The sequence below is a fragment of the Pelecanus crispus genome, chromosome 3 (assembly GCF_030463565.1).
Source record: "Pelecanus crispus isolate bPelCri1 chromosome 3, bPelCri1.pri, whole genome shotgun sequence".
Lineage (NCBI taxonomy): Eukaryota > Metazoa > Chordata > Aves > Pelecaniformes > Pelecanidae > Pelecanus > Pelecanus crispus.
In genome coordinates this window covers 40502433-40519020 of record NC_134645.1, presented here as the reverse complement: position 1 = coordinate 40519020, position 16588 = coordinate 40502433, and the positions used below count along the sequence as shown (strand labels likewise).

Below are 16588 nucleotides of genomic sequence, written 5' to 3'. Positions count from 1 at the left end.
AAGTACCACCTCCTGCTGAGTGCCTCGAAGTAGTATGCAGCAGGTCATTTGCATCCTTGTGGGGTCAGTCACTGCAGAGTTGGTCCTGCAAATTACGCTTAACCTGTTCCCATTCCTTTGCTCCTTAAAGCAGCCGTGATTGCTTTCCCCTAAATTAACCTCTATCATTTTAATTTTCAACCAGTTTTCTAAGACAGGAGTCCAAGATTAACTACGTGATTTGTAACTTTCTCCACTTGCTGAAGTACAGTCTCAAGCACGTTCCAAGAATCTGAGGGACTGCTGGGAGCAAGCACTCCCTGCCAGAGTAATTCATCTTGCTTGTTTTCCACTCCGAGTTTGCCCTGAGAAAGTTGAGGCAGCCTGCTTCTGTCTGACCTTTCTTATGTCAGTCACAGCCTGCTCCTGGCTTCACTAGATGCGTGTGTGCTAGGCAGCAGAGATCAGATCAGTAGGGCATTGGTTTTAGAGATACTTTTCAATTTCAGCAGTTGAAGATCTTTCCCTTTTGTATCTGTAAGTTGTCTGCAAAATGAATTTGGTGATTTCATGTCTTCTGGTTTCCCCACTCAGACCACAGCGTTTGAATCCAGTGGGCACTAACTAGTGTTACTCCTGAGAATGTGAAAAAATAAACATGTTTTAATCAATTTTTCATGTAAAAAGTTACACTGTCTAATGTAAGGACCAGGTGGACCCAATGGTATCCTGTTGCAGAAAACGTGTGTAGTCTGCAGTTGGCCTACGTTACTGAGTCCATATGGCAATGCTTGCGCTGTGCCATAGCTGTTTGGATAAACAGGCCAAATGCCTCTATTTTGACAGCTCTGGAAGAGTACGAAGTTAGTCTAGTCAATTAATGAGGAGATTTGAAATGAACATTGGGATTAGTCTGAAATAATCTATTTTCAAACTGTAATTTTATTGTAAAGAGAGGCGATAGTGTTCTTTGGCAGTAGTTCTGAATGTGCCCGTAGCACTCAGTAAAATTAATTAAGCCTTAAATAGCATGTTGCATTTAGATAATAAGAGCACAAGTTCTAATGCATATCCTAACAGTACTATACTGAGGTTATTTTATTAATGCATAAAATTGAGACTTAGTGTGGTCTCTTTGCCATCTGCTTCCTGTGACATTTATTCTTGTTTTACTAAAACACATCTGTTTTAATGATAATATTTTAAGGTTATGAAAATTTTAAATTACCTATTTAAAATAGAAATATTATTACCTAATAGTACAAAGGTGCAGCTTCAATTAGTGGGTGAGGAAATGGTGGGAAAATACTAGTTACAGCTCTAACATTTTTAGGGTATGAAATTTTAGTCTTCAGTTCATTCTTCTCTTTTTTTTATACTTCATGAATACTTTTTTCCCCCCTTCCCTCTCTGTTTCTGCCATCATTAAAGGGACTGATAAACTGACAGTGACTACTTCTGGGTTTCTGCCTAACCTCTATACTTCATTTGGCTTGCAGTTGATCATTTGGTTGTTCTTATGTGATGTAAAGTACTATTAAATATCTTGTTTGAACTGATGCTGAACAGACTCTGGGCCCCCAAACACAAATGGATAATAATTTTTTATTAGAAATAAGTGATTTATGATTATCCATTTGTACTAAGTTGGACAAATTCAACAAGAGCTACTAGACAGAGAGAGAAAGACTGTTTTAATTCCAGTCCTGAATTTTAGAGGACTAAATTAGAGTATTTTCATCTCATCTGGATGTCCTATCCATTGAACTACTATTTGGAGATGGATGCATCTCTTCTCTCCGTTTAGAAATGTGCTGCTTGTTTTATCCTGCTTTGTGAACCAGGATTTATTCTTTGGCCAGCCAGTGTCATGTTAAATATGTATGTTATTAAACTAAATAATGTCCATACTAGGAATTGTAAGTATGTATAATATGGCAGATACTTTTGCTGTAATAAATACTATGATTTTTTTGGTGTGTGAATAATTATTATGTTATATACAAGCACGTTTTCTTAGGCAGATGGATAGTGCATGAGCAAAGTTTTCTTACTGAAACATTGAATGCTAAGAGGCTTTGAACAAAACTAAGAGTTAAAACTGAAACTTTTTTTGCAAATTTTTCTTTAGTCCTTGTGTATGTCAGAAGCTAGGCTGTAATATGGTAAAGATAGGAACGTGGAGCAGAACTGGTAGTAAAGAAAAATGGCTAGAAACATCGGAATTTTTTCTTTTTTTTTCTTCTTTTTTTTTTTACCTTCTGTAGGCTTTGTTAGCTTCAGAACCAAAGAAGAGCAAAACAGATTTGCTGAAAATGACAATGACAGAATTGATATCTTTGGCTGCACCTTTGAATGAATCATCAAGTGTAATTCCACAGGTAAAATACAGCCTCTCATTAGAAGGCAAATGTCAAAAAAGCATTCGCATTACTTCAGACAGTTAAGGAAATTTGTGTGTGTTTTTAATAAGGATGTTTTGTTTTTGTTATCTATAGCTAGATTTTAAAACGTGTTTGCATGTGCAGAGGTTATGAAGTCACTGGAATTTGCAAGTGCGTAAGATACTAAAAAGTGCATTAGGTGTAATTTCACAGGTTTTTTTCCTAGTACAGCAAATACAGTCATACTCATTTGGAATTTATATGATCCGTTTACTGCCTGTAGTGTATTTCTAAACAAATAGACGAGTAATTTCCTTTTTACAAGGACATTAACAAGCAAGCATTTGTTTACCTTTAGAGTAAATAAATGAGTTGCATAAATCATATTGTATGCAGTAAAATACTACATGAGAAGTGATTTTATGCATACTTGGTAACTTCTTAAATATATACATTTGGAATGCATAAAAATTTTATTTTAAAAAGTCAAGATCTTTATCTTCAAAACATTGTTATCGGATACTTCCATCTTTCTGCTTGTAAGTGCAAGCCACAATTTGTTGACAATACATAGAAGTATGTTCTAATGGCTCTGCCAGATCTTCTGCTGGTATAAATTTATGTAGCTTTGTCAAAATCTGTGAAGCTGCACAGATTACCACCTTCCCCTACAGAGAGCAGAGAAATATCAGAAAATGCTGCATATGGTGAAGCAAGCCTGGCTGTCAGTTTTAGCTTAATATTGTCCTCCTGTGAGCTGTAGTTTATTTTTTCTCACAGTATCTACAGCATGTCAAGAATGTTGGAAAAGATGATTCTAAACTTTGAAAGTTATTTTTACAGCCATGATAAGCTAAGGAAAAAAGAATGCTGGCCTTCACTTGCAATGGCTGGACTGTACTTGTTAGAGGAATATATTTTTAAACTGTAGCTGGTTTTAACAGTGTTTACTGCTGCACTGTTTTAATATATTTTTAATAGCAGTATTCTTGTATTTAATATGGAAATAAAGTGGTGTAAATGTGCATATGGATTATTTTTGTTTAGCATGTTCACTGCTGTAATTAACATACGCCAAATTTAAGATATTTTCCAATGAATATATATTTTTCTTATATTTCTTCTACCCCCACAGGTTCATGCTTTAAATATCCTTCGGGCACTATTCAGGGATACACGTTTAGGTGAAAACATCATGCCTTATGTTGCAGATGGAATACAAGCAGCAATTCTAGGTTTTATGTCACCTGTCTGGGCAGTAAGTTAATTCTTTCTGATTTAACAGGATATAGAGTGGTGCTGTTCAGTGAAGTTTTGGTCATATTTATAAATGGTAGTACCACGATTTCAGGAATGTTATATGGTATAATATTTTAAGGTACAATGTAGACCTGCAAAAAAGTCATTGTTTTGGTCACCTTTTTCTGGTTTTGTTTCATGTTTCTGTGATGTGAAGTGCTGATATTGACAAAAAGTAGGGACAAAGATTACCTTATAGGTAAAAATATATCTGGCTGTTAAATTTTGAGTCAGTGCTCCTAGCTAGTAAGGAGTGCACTTACATTCATTCTCACTGTTGCTTTGCTTTTCAATAAAAGATAGTATTCCATATGGCATATTAAGGTAGAACATTTCATGGTCTGCCATGCATAAGAGTGAGTGCTTTGAGCCACTAGAAATCTGGATGTATCCCTTATATTAAAGATGGACATCTCCCAAAAATCTGGACTTTCTGTTAGTAGTGCTATCTTGATTAAGAGCAAAGATGCACTGAATTAATTGTTTCCATGTGCTGACCTCTGAACAGTAGGCATGCTCTGTCCTTTACTCAGCTGTTCTTCTTTTCGACTGTACATTAGTGGTTGTATTTAAAAAAATATTAGTATATTTCAGAGGGATTTTTAAAACATAGTTCATGTTGTTTTCTTTTTCCTTTAGGTAAGAAATTCATCTACACTTCTTTTTAGTGCTCTGATTACAAGAATTTTTGGGGTTAAAAGAGGGAAAGATGAAAATTCCAAAAAAAATAGGTAAGCTTCACTTGGTACCAATTGTAAGTTTGCAAAACATGACCTTAGCCAACAACAATTTGAAAATGTTGCTTGCTTTATGGATATATTTGAATCATGATGTTACAAAAACATCTAGCTTTGCTTAAACTGTGCTGCCAAGAAATAACTGGTAGGGCCAAAAATATCTGCTGTTAAGCACTGAGAGTTAATTTGTACTCACGTGCAATTTCGTGGAAGGGGAATGTTGCTGGGAGGTTTTGGTACCAGCGGCTCTTCCAAATGCCCAGTCTCTCTTGTGGTCACAAACTAGCCCTTTTGCTCTTGACAGCAAACAGAGGTGGGTGAAGGAGAAGAGGAGCAATGGTCACATGTGTGTTCCCTTACCTCTAGAGCAGGCCTGGAGGTAATCTCACCCCTACTAATTTGAGATTTTTCCCTTCAGTCTTCTTACTCTCAAACACCCTGTCCCTCTTTCATGTGTCTTTCCTCCAAGCTCCAAAAATTGCAGCTTGCGAAGCTGCTTCTCTTCCGATGGATTCTGCCCTTGAACTCTGTAGTCCTGCTCCAGATTCTCTACTATTTCACTTTCTTACGTAAAACCAGTTCTTCTCTGACTCTTAAAACTCCCCAGTCCTGAGCATTCCTGTTCGTCTGCACCCTCCAGTTAGTGCACAAGCACCCCCATGTTTTCTTTGGCCTTCAGCCCCTTCCTGTAGCTTCTGCAGCAAATGAAGCATGCCCATGCCCTGTGCTCTGTAGCTGAGGTTCCTGCTCTAGTAGGGATGTGAAAATAACCCCGGACGCAGAATAAACTCGTTAAGAAATACTCCAGGGTGAGTCTGTGGGGCCATAGAGTGGTCACACTATGGATATTATGGTAACCATTTCAGAAATTCCTAATGGATTTTCAAATTACAGATAAGGTATGCAGTTTCTGAAAGAAGGCAATTGTTACCATCTACCTTCAAAAATTCCACTCTTTTTTGTTTTGTTGGGTTTTTTTTAACTCATTATACAGTGGTTCCTTAGCGTTGATCTGTGTAGCTAATATAATTTTCATGCTCATTATGAGAAACTGAATGTCCTGGGATGATACTAGTCTTCTATCCTTTTTTTAGATCTTTTAGATGATAGATAGGTGCCATTTTAGCTGTTTGAAATAATTAATTTCAGGTGTCACTTCAAAAATTAGTTACTATGCATATATGAATATGAGGAAGAAAAACAGGTGGGAGATTGGAGGGAGAGTTCCCTTAGAAAATAACTCTTCCTCTAAAAATTATTTGAAATGTCATCTCCCCTACTGCATGAAATTATCCCTGCTTTGTCATAAACCCAAATCATTCTTGCCCAAACCTGGAATTCACTCCCATAACCCCTGAAACCCAAGCAGAGCAATAGAAAGTGTTTCTCACTTCTTGCCTTCTCTCTTTGTTTTTGTAACAGCTTTTAAATTTGGTTTTTGGGGTTTTTTTCCCCCCAATTTCGATATTGAGCATTTATTGAAAGATTTTCAGCTTTTTTAAGCTTGTATCGTAGGGAAAAACTGCACACTAAGTTCTGCAGTAGGAAGGCAAACTGACTTCTCACATACATACAGTGTGATGAGATTTCTGTTTGTGAAGTTGCAGAAAACAATGCATTTGAGCATCTTTTGGGGATGGGAGATACCAGTAAACTTTTGTATAGTTGAATTGATTTCATTAAAAACAATACTAATTTTTGTGTAGCTGGCACTGTCGACTTACTTCTCTGAAGCTTTTTTGTTTACAGTAATTTCTTTGTAGTCAATTTGGCCAAAAGATGTTAAAGCTGGGCTGCTTTCTTTTTCTTCCTCTATTCACTTAGCAATTTTGCATTAAACATTGTACGTACTCAGTTCTACTGTTTCCCATATGTAGTTGTCAGTACCACGAAACAGGGAATGGGAAAACTCTTCTACAGACAGGAGGTATGAAAACAGAGGCAGAGATTGGATTTCAGGTTTCTGACTCCTATATCTACAGGAGATACTGGTTTAGAAGGAGAATGATGGAGAGTTTGTTTGGCTATTTTGTTTATAAAGCTTCTTCCTCTGAACCCCGCCAGTGGGTTTAAGGTAGGTTGTGTTTGGGAAGATGCTGTGTTTCAGTGGTTTGGCACCACGAGGTGTCACCGTTGCTGCACAGCTGCCTGCAGCTACATCCCTGGGGTGCAGCTGTGCTTGGGCACTTCTCTTTGGGAGCTCTAAACTTGTTTTTGTTTAGTGTTTTGTCAGAACAGAATTCATATAGTAAAACAAAGTAATTTCTTTTTTCCCCACTTTTAAATCTGGCAGTTTACTTCAAAAGCACTAGCATTTTAGCAAGCTGCATCTATAGGAACTTGTGTGAAAGTCATCTGGGTTTAGGCTGCTTGTTCTGTTGCCTGCAGGATGTTCTGTTTGCATTACGAAGCAGTCTGTCTCTGGGCAGAGACCAACTCTGCCATTAGGACCTTGCATAGGTTTGCAGTTTGCCTGATTTAGGTTAGGGGTTTAAATCTGTCTCTTCTGTGCAAGCAGGGAGTTAACTTACTGCTGGGCTATTCTGGGCATCTGTCGAAAAGAGAGTGGACTTTTCTGGTAGTTTCTCAGGAAGAGTTCCTATGAAACTGATACAACTGGGGTGGTGGAGAGTTTGTGTAGACTTCCAGAAGGAAGCTTTGTTGGAACAGAACTGGCAACTTCACTGCTGTGTTTCTTTAACAAACTTTGAGTTACATTTCCCTTTTTTTCTCTTTATCTCCACTGAAGAGTCACATATAGTATCCTTTATGCAAAAATTATAGGCCTATCATGTCTTTTGCCACTTTTAGTCTGCTCATGTTATGTTCCTTTCCCTGTTTATGTTGATTTTGTGCATTATAATTGCCATGCAGCTGGGGTGTTTACATAATGACAACACAGTGGTGGTCCATTATTTGACAGTCTTGATCAGTTGTGAAGCATTGGATTGAATGACTGAATGAACTATACCTATGTCTGATCAGTAACCTGATTTAATTTGTTTTGTTTTTTTTTTTTTCCAGGCATATGTAAAAGAATGATGGGTTTGGGTTTTTGTTTTGATTTCTGGTGTTGGGTGTGTCATCCCCCTGTCATTCCCCCCTCTCCCTGCTTCCTGTGTCATTTTGGGTGTTTGCAGTAGAACTGTGTGAAAGGGCCCCCCTCACTCCATGACAAAGAGAGTGAGGGGATGCCAAACTCTGCTGACAGACATTTGAAGTTACATCTGCAGTGGCCATCCGTACTGGAGAGCAGAGGCAGGAAAGCGTGTTGAGCTGGGCTTTGTGATCATTGAAAGGGCATTAGGAAGGTGTCCTGGTTTTGGCTGGGATAGAGTTAATTTTCTTCCTAGTAGCAGGCATAGTGCCGTGTTTTGGATTTAGTAGAAGAATGTTGATAACACGCTGATGTTTTTAGTTGTTGCTGGGTATTGCTTATGCTGGTCAAGGACTTTTTCAGCTTCCCATGCTCTGCCAGGCGCACAAGAAACTGGGAGGGGGCACAGCCAAAATAGTTGATCCAAACTGACCAAAGGGCTATTCCATACCACATGATGTCATGCTCAGTATAGAAACTGGGGGGGGTTGGCCGGGGAGCAGCGATCGCTGCTCGGGAACTGTCTGGGTATCGGTCGGCGGGTGGTGAGCAATTGCATTGTGCATCTCTTGCTTCGTATATCGTTATTATTATTATCATTATTATACTGTTACTATTATCATTACTATTTTACTTTATTTCAATTATTAAACTGTTCTTATCTCAACCCAGGAGTGTTTCTCACTCTTACTCCTCCAATTCTCTCCCCCATCCCACCGGGGCAGGGGGAGTGAGCGAGCGGCTGCGTGGTGCTTAGTTGCTGGCTGGAGCTAAACCACGACAGAAGGTCAACCAGAACTGTCTGTCTCAATCTGAGGACGAGGCAATACTAGATTATGCTAGAGAAGGTCTGTTCTCTGAAAACTTGGTCTGCAGTTTGAGGAGACACAGGTTGAAGAAATTACCAACTCTACGTCATGGTTCCCGCTGCTTGGTTGTGCTGGTTCAGTTGTCAGTGGGGCTCTGCTGTGGGTCATCCACAGTGTGTTTGCATCAACAGCTGTATTGGTACAACTGGGGAGAGGAGACCTGGTGAAGTGAAGGAGAGGGATTTCTTGAGCAGAACTCTGGGCTGATGCCAAACTTCATTCTTAAGGGTTCACTGGAAACTTGAAGGGAGTGCTTTACATCATCCGCTACAGGAGATGCAGTGATATCCTGTTTTCATTAAATATCGATGTGTCTTTTTAATTTTAACATGGGCAAGGAAATAATGAGTTGGAAAATTAATACTGGGAAAATAACAACTGTGTGCAGTTCTTGCAAGTAGAAGAGGTAGAAGTTGTGGGAAAGCTGTTCAGTGGTCCATGCAACTATACAGGTTGAGCTTTGTCTTTCTAGTGAAAAGAAAGTTAGAAACAAAGACATTTTCTCTGGAATCTCTTTTTCTGAGAAAGACTGTATCAAAACTTCTAATGCTGCTGTAAGTGTCTGTGTGTGTATATGTGTGTGTGTATATTTGGCTAAATGATACTTTGAATTCCAGATAATTGACATTTTAAAAATTGTCCTTTTAACACCTGTAGCGGGGTTTAGTTTAGTTTTTGTATACTTGAGTTGGGAATATAATTTTCTTAAATGTTATGATAATTTCAAATCTACAATACTTAGAATGAAATTCTAGCCACATAAATGCAAAGTACTGAGGGAGGGTTGGAAAGGAGCCTTTGCAATTAGCCCATTTATATTTGGTTACAGAAAGCGTGTTCGGTGTAGATACATCACAGCATGCTTTAGAGAAAATAACCCTTCTCCAAGCCCTTCACAGCACAGGTACTGATGTTAGTTTAGCCGGTCACTTCATACTTGGAGGATGCTAGTTCTGTATCCTAATTTGCCTAGCTACCAGGCGATCAGCTGCGACCTGTTCCCCAGCCCCACTGCCATTCAGCGCTTGCTCCTGTGCTGCAGGGGCCGGGGCTGCACCGGGGCCAGCCCCCCACCCCAGCAGCAGCTCTGGAGAGGGGCTGCCATGGCCCCGGCCCCCAGCCACGTCCTCTTACTGGCCGCTCTGGAAGGACCACTCCGAGGGGCATATTGAAAACCTAAGTACTACACTTGGTTTAATGCGAATTGAATGAAGTAGGACTTTGAACGGCAGTGAGTTCTGTAGGCTGATGAGTTTTGCCTCTTGTGTTTTGGTTAAATAGTCACTGGCAGTTTTCTTGTGCAGTCAATTTACAATGTAGGTTTGCTGATTCCATGCACTTTTCAAGAAGCTGGGGTGTCATGTATGCTTATAATTCTGTTTTTTCCACAGATATTTGCTTTTTCTCCTGTTAGCATTGCTACAGATTACAAATGGTCTAAAGAAAATGTTTGTTCTGGTTGACTGTAGGCCCAGTATTCATCACGTGAAAAATTCGGATGTCTTGAGATAAGAGATTCTGAAAATAAAATGGAATATATATTGTGATAGTTAATGCAGAGCTGTACGTGAAAGTCAAAATAACTTACATACAAGGTTAACTGAAATTAATTTTGAAATTTAATCAAATTTCTCATCATAGAGGGATTCTCTTCTGCCCAAATGAGTTACTGTAGTAATAGTGATACTTTTATCTAAGTTCTTATACACATGCACACACACACGCATATATATGTGTCAATATATAGTCTATATATGCACTATATATATATATATATAAAAAAAACTGCAGTACAGACCAGTGGTCTGTAGTCCAGTGCTATATACATACACACATATATCGGAGACCTTTTCAGTCTGTAGTCCAATGCCTATTAAAGCTGCTATTGCTTGTTACTAGACAAGACTCTTCTCATCAAATACCTGGTATTTCTGGCTTTTTTTTTTTTTTTTAAAGGATGAGCATGATCAGAAATTGCCTTTGAGGCAATTTGCCATTTGACTTAGGACAAGCTTTAGTCTTTAGGGTAATAAAAAAGGATCATCCTGGCTTATCTGAAAACGGAATTTTTTGAGTTGGAATACAAATGTTGCAAAGTCCTCAGAAAGAATAACCAATAGCCTCAGGTAGAGGCTGGGGTTAAAAGAAATGATGGGCAGTGGGGACGGTTCCCTTAGCTTCTCAACTTGGTGGAGGAGGTTCCAGGGAGGAAAAGCTTCAACTCTTTGATTAAAAAGCAGGTTTTTAAGCAAGGCTGAAATGGTACAGTGCAACCTGGTGATTTTTACATGAAGTAACTGTTGTGTGTATATATATATTTGCATTTTGGGAGGGGGGAAGCTCTTATGTGTTTAGACTCTAGTGAAGGGAAGATGCATATGCAGGAAAATACTTTGCTGTCAACACACACTTTCTGTGGAGTAAATATTCATGCTGTTAGGAAATGGAGTATGAATGCTGCCATGTTCTCAATGTTGATCTAGATATATTTGAAAAGAAAGGAACAACTTTAATTGCCATCTACATAATACTTCTTTAAGGATTTTCATTGATAGCTGTCAGTAAATGTTGATGACTATCAATAACTTCAAGCACTTGGAAAGGAGAAACTTTTCTTTCTAATTATAATAAGATGAAAACTATGTAGATATGAACAGGTTTTGAAGATGCGCTATTGGCTGTGAGGCAGTTAACATACATGGCTGCCCTCTGCTTGCTTTGTTCTTATTACAAGTTGAGTGTTCAGCACTTCTCAGTAAGTGGCTGCTTGCACACCTGAAGGTCACTGAGTAAAAAGAAATTAACTTTTAAAAACACTAAGTTGATTTTTTTTTTTCTTCTAAATCAACATGTACTTTTTCTTTAACATTAAGGTTTTGTATGAATACTAAGGTTTTGAAGACCATAAATAATTGTATTTTACACTGTGAAGGGTGAGAGAAAAATACTGCAAATTGAATGTTCTAATGCAAACCTCTCTTTTCGTAATATTATCCCTAAATTAAATGAATCTGGTATTATCTTCCTTTTCACTAAGCCACTCTAGAGTTGTAGCTTAAAGTACATAAAATACATCAGAAGTACATGATTCCTGTTGAATGTTCCACATCTGGCAGGCTAACGCTTCCAATATTTCCAACTTAACAGCTGAAAAATCTGTCTTACATCAATGATGTTTTGTCAGTCTTAACAGCAGCTTTATTAGACGTTTGCAGTGCATCGTACTGGGCTCTGATAGGACTTCTGAGGTGGGTCTGTGTTGCCCACAAAAGAGTGGTCAGTACTATTTTGGGATAAGCTGAAAGAGACTTTGGTGGCACTAATGTGGTCAAGCCGTAGTGGCACATTAGTGTCGTAGAATTGGATAGCCCTTAGGAGAGTTTCACTAGAGGTGATGCTCACATTAACTCTAGCCTGTAAATGCTCAGTGCTGACTTGGAGACACAGCACTGGCAGAAGTCCTGTGTGCCGGTGGAGGTGCAGCTACGCGTGAGAGGATGCTGACCGCAGCGGTGGGTCTGCAGGAAGGGCAGCGGTGAGGCAGCAGAGCGCTGAGCCTCTTGTGCCGGCTCCAGCAGGGAAACGCAAGTGCAGCTTGACTCACAAAACTGGCCTCTGGGCTCTGTACCTCTTGGACCGCATGCTGCAGAGGGAAGGGTTGGGATTGCTTTATCTTGGATCTTGTTAGTGATTCCCTAGTGGATTTTCTCTGGCAACCTTGATCTGTTGCAGCTTTTCAGTTGAAATACTGGGTCGGTGACAGTGAGGTTTCATGAGATGACTAAGCCATTTAAATGCCTCTAGTCCTTTTCCTCTAGCTCCTTCTGTGCCAGGTTTTGCAGCCTGTCCCCTCCATGCCACCTTAGTTGTTCCAGTGAATGCTTGCGAAGTAGTTATTAAGGATTTGGCGCAGTACATTGTCTTGTGAGGGGGTTGTTTTTGTTAAAAAGAAATCCCTCCCCCTTCTGTCTGCCAAAAATAGGCCACATTTATTTTGCTCAACTTTTTTGTTTTTAATGCTCCGGCTCTTTTTTTAATTGACTTTGACAGATTTAGAAGACTTAATCTCAGAACTGTCTCAAGAAAACATGCAAAAGTTCAGGCTGACTCAGATAACCGTTACGGCTTTTACTGATTAATAGTTCAATAACAATATGCTTGTTTAAACATAATTTTGAACAGGCTTCCTATTTCTAGGTGCCTTTATAATAGGAATGATGATAAGGTGCTACTAACTTGTAAATTGAAGGTAAAATTTATGAGAGTTTTGTGCAGAAACAGACACAAATTGAAAACAAGCTCCTAAATAAATGTTTCCCTCTGTGTTACTACTTCAATTATTCCGTTTGTTTTACAAGTCTAATCTAAAACTATCTAAAAGCCCCTGTAGCAGAAAATATGGACTGTTCTCCTTGAGGTTGAGGATACTCTGTGTCTATATGATTTCTGCTGATTTTAGGAATACAATGTGTGTATCTATCTGAAATGCCTAAAATCTACAGAACCATTTTTACTTCAAGATTTTGTCTTGTATATACAGAGTCAGGAAAACATTAACCCACATAAATCCCGTCAAATCTTTGGGGCCTAAACACACACTTAAAGCGCTGGTGTGCCAATGTGTATCTGGGCTCTCCTGAACAGGGAGGATCTTTGTAATGTGCTGTCTTGAGTCAGAGCCAGAAAATAGGAAGATGAACATGGTAAAGTGACCTGAATGAAAGTGTACCCAAAGTGAAACATCCTAAAATATATGTGCTGGCCTGAGGTAACTTCAGTCCATTCATTTGTTTTAAATAAATTAGGGGCATAACGTTAATGGTTGTTTCTACTGAGTGAGTAAAATACATTCAATGAAACAAAAATTACTGTAAACCTAACCACATGAGTAGATTATTTAGTTTCTGCTGTAGCAATAGAAGTTCTCATTAATATGAATTGATATAAATATTGTGTTTTGTTCCATGCATAATGTACACACGTCTTATTCATAAACTTCACCATACTAAGTAAAAAGCAGTTACTCTTCACAGAATACAGACAGAGAAAAAGTGTGTGGGTTGTTTGGAGGTAAAATTCACAATGCTAAATTTGTGGCAAGAGATTAAAGATAATATTTATATAGGCAGTGGTTGAACAGAGTTCTTGGTGACTTTCTGGATATATATACATGTCTATTTGTGTGTGTATACATACATATGTATGTATATACACACATGTGCACACTCATGCATATACACAGTTCAACTTTCTAAAAAAAGTTGCTTAAAAATAATTACATAAGTAAAATATATACTTTATTTTAAGCTATATTTTATATACATGCATGTATACAGACATGTTTGTGTATGCATATCAAAGTTGAGTGTTGATCAATGTGTTGATACAGATACCAACTTGTGTCTGTGATGTTGGGTTTAAGTGATGTTCCCCTATTTTTATTCTGAGCCCATTACGCCCTTACTTCTCTTGCTAGTAGAGCAACAAAAGTGCTCTTGGAAAAGGACTTCACAAGTTATTTTAGTGAACTGTGTGTTGCATAATTATTCCTCTAAGTCACACTTTTCCTGAAGTATTTGTTCTACGCAGGTGCTCTTTCCGTACCTGATTACACAAAGGGTATAATAAATAGCAAAACAAGAGGTATAAAGAAACTTGTACTTAAAAGAGATCAAAGCAAACCAGACCATGCAGTCCTTTGGAAATCTTGGCTAGCTCTCTTGTAAATAAAAGTGCTTTTAAAGCAGAAGGTATTTAACTACTGTATTTATACAGGCCTTGATTGACAGTTCAGTTATTAACCTCATAAAAACACAGCAACGTAAACTAGTAAGAATGTTTATTCTAGCACTTCTATCTGAAGGAAAATGAAAACCAAGATACAGTGGCATGTTCTTAGTTCCTTTTAAGTATTTATTTTACGGCTGTGTAGCATAAAAGAATGTTTTTTCAAGTCAATGAACTTAAACTATTTTGCTTACTGTTCTGCAATTTAAGTATTTTCTAATTCCTAACAAAACAAATGTTAGATTTATTGTAGGTGCAAAGTCACCACATCTTTACTGAAGGTGCAAACCCCACATCTTTGTAATGATTCTTCTTTCCCCTTCATAGTGTTCTTCATTTCATGTGGGGTAAAAATGAAATCTGAATTGTTTTTTGTAACTGACTTGATGTGGCTATAGAAAAGTTGAGCCTTCTTGTCACTGAAGAGGTGTCCTGTATCATGTTAGGTCTAGAAAAACAACTATGCAATAATCTTTTCTATCCTTGCTCTTAGGCTTATTAGCTGATGTATTGCACCAGTTTTTTACAGTTGTTTTTTCCAGGCTTCACTGTAGCTTTTCAAGCCTCCCCCCAAAATTACACGGTCATTTTGTCTTCTATGGGAGTGCTAAAGTTCTCCTATGCATGTGAAATGTTAGTTTGAAAGCAGCTTGTCATGAGTCCTGAGACAGGATGTGATTTCAGGAATTTAACTCTTGGGTATGTTCTTTAAAACAAAATTATCTGAAGTGAACTCTTAAAATTTATATATAATCTTTATTTCTAAAGGAACTTGCCTGTTGCTGTTGTCTCTGTCTCTTAGTAAGAATGGTGATGGTTCTCTGGTTGTCAGCCAGAGGGACTGCTAATCAAGAGCTTTCATAAATGTATACTATTTCTGAATTAAACAAAATTTTAAGTGGCTATTTTTATTTCACATCAAGCTAGTATTTTAAATACTAGTGTACATTGTGGCAAAAATAATACTTTTTGCTGAACTGAAGACTTAAGTTACTAGCTTACTAAAAACCAGGTAAATGTCAAGAATTTTGTTATTCTTAGCAGGAGCTATTGTTCACTGTAGCTAGTCATGGCCAACAAATACAGGAAGACAAGAAAAACACTAATCTGTTAAGAAGACAAGGTTAATATAATAATCGTAGAAACTGTAAAGGGATCTCGTGATCCTGTTTCCTTGATTCCTATTCAAAGTATGACTGTTAGCAACACTAGATCAGGTCAGTGGTGGAGATTCTCCAAGGATGGAGATTTTACAGCCACTCTGAATAACATGTTCCAATGTTTCATTCCCCTTTTTTCTAGTTGCCCAATTTAAAACTCTCAAGCTATGATTTGTGACCATTGGTCCTTTCTATACCGTCTGCAACTACGGCAAGAAGTTTAGCTCTCTAATCTTTGGTTCCTTCAAGTGGCTGTAGGCTGCTGTTGGATCTTCCCTGCATCTGCTCTTTGTCAAACCGAACAAACCTAGCTCCTCCAGCTTCTTCTCACAGGGCATGTACTCTGGGCCCTGTCCATCTGAGTAGCTGTTTGCTGGACCCTCCCCTGTTTCTTCTAATCTCTGCTGAACCTGACAACCCAAAACTGGATAGAGGATTCCTTATACAGTCTCGCTGTGCCAAGTAGAGGAGAGTAATAACTTCCCTTGATCTGCTGCCGCATTCATCCTAATAAACGTAGTCCAGTATGTGGTTTGCCCTGTTTGTAGTGAGGACGTGCCGTTGGCTCATACTGAGCTTGGCATCCACTCTAACCCCCAGGTTCTCTCCCATGGGGCTGTTACTGAGCCAGTTGGTTTTCAGCCTGTGCTGATGCTCAGGGTTATTCAGCCCAGGTGCAAAATTTTGTGTTTCTCCGTGTTGAACTGCATGAGGTTTCTGTTGGCCCAAGTTTCAAGTTTGTCAAGGTCTGTCTAGACTGAACTTCTACTGTTCGGTGTTTCATCTGCTCCCCCTAATTCAGTGTTGTCCACAGATCTGCAGAGGGTGCTTTCTATCTTATCAACCAGGCTGTTGATAAAAATGTTGAGGGACATAGGGGTCCCAGAACTGACCTGTGGAGTATTCCACTGGTTACCAGCTGACAACCACTGAACCCACTGATAGCCTTTGGGCCTGGTGGCCGAGCCCAAATGCTTTGGTTATCCAAGCTGTACTCTTTTAGCTTCCAAATAAGAAAGCTGAGTGAAGCTGAACCTGTTTGACGAGTACAGCATTTTCTAGTCCATTTTAAAGTTTTCTGCCTTAATAAAAATGTAGCTTAACTGCTTTCCCTAATAAATAAGAAAGAACAGATTCCAAGAATGATTTTAAAATTACAAGAATTGTTTTGTCATTTGTCACAAATCTGTTCGAGTTCCGTCTATTTGAATGCCCACCAGACTCTTGGATTCTCTGTTGCATGTATGGACAAGTTTCTTCAGGCTGTTTGACAGTT

General features: G+C 38.6%; 1 protein-coding gene across 1 annotated transcript in view; it reads left to right on the top strand.

Moving 5' to 3' along the window:
* Window positions 1-16588, top strand: part of THADA (THADA armadillo repeat containing) — a 169685-nt gene that overhangs the window by 33310 nt on the left and 119787 nt on the right. Inside the window, exons 23-25 of the mRNA XM_075707613.1 lie at window positions 2247-2360; window positions 3499-3621; window positions 4302-4393. Coding sequence (XP_075563728.1) covers window positions 2247-2360; window positions 3499-3621; window positions 4302-4393 — 329 coding nt within the window. The remainder of the gene's footprint in view (window positions 1-2246; window positions 2361-3498; window positions 3622-4301; window positions 4394-16588) is intronic.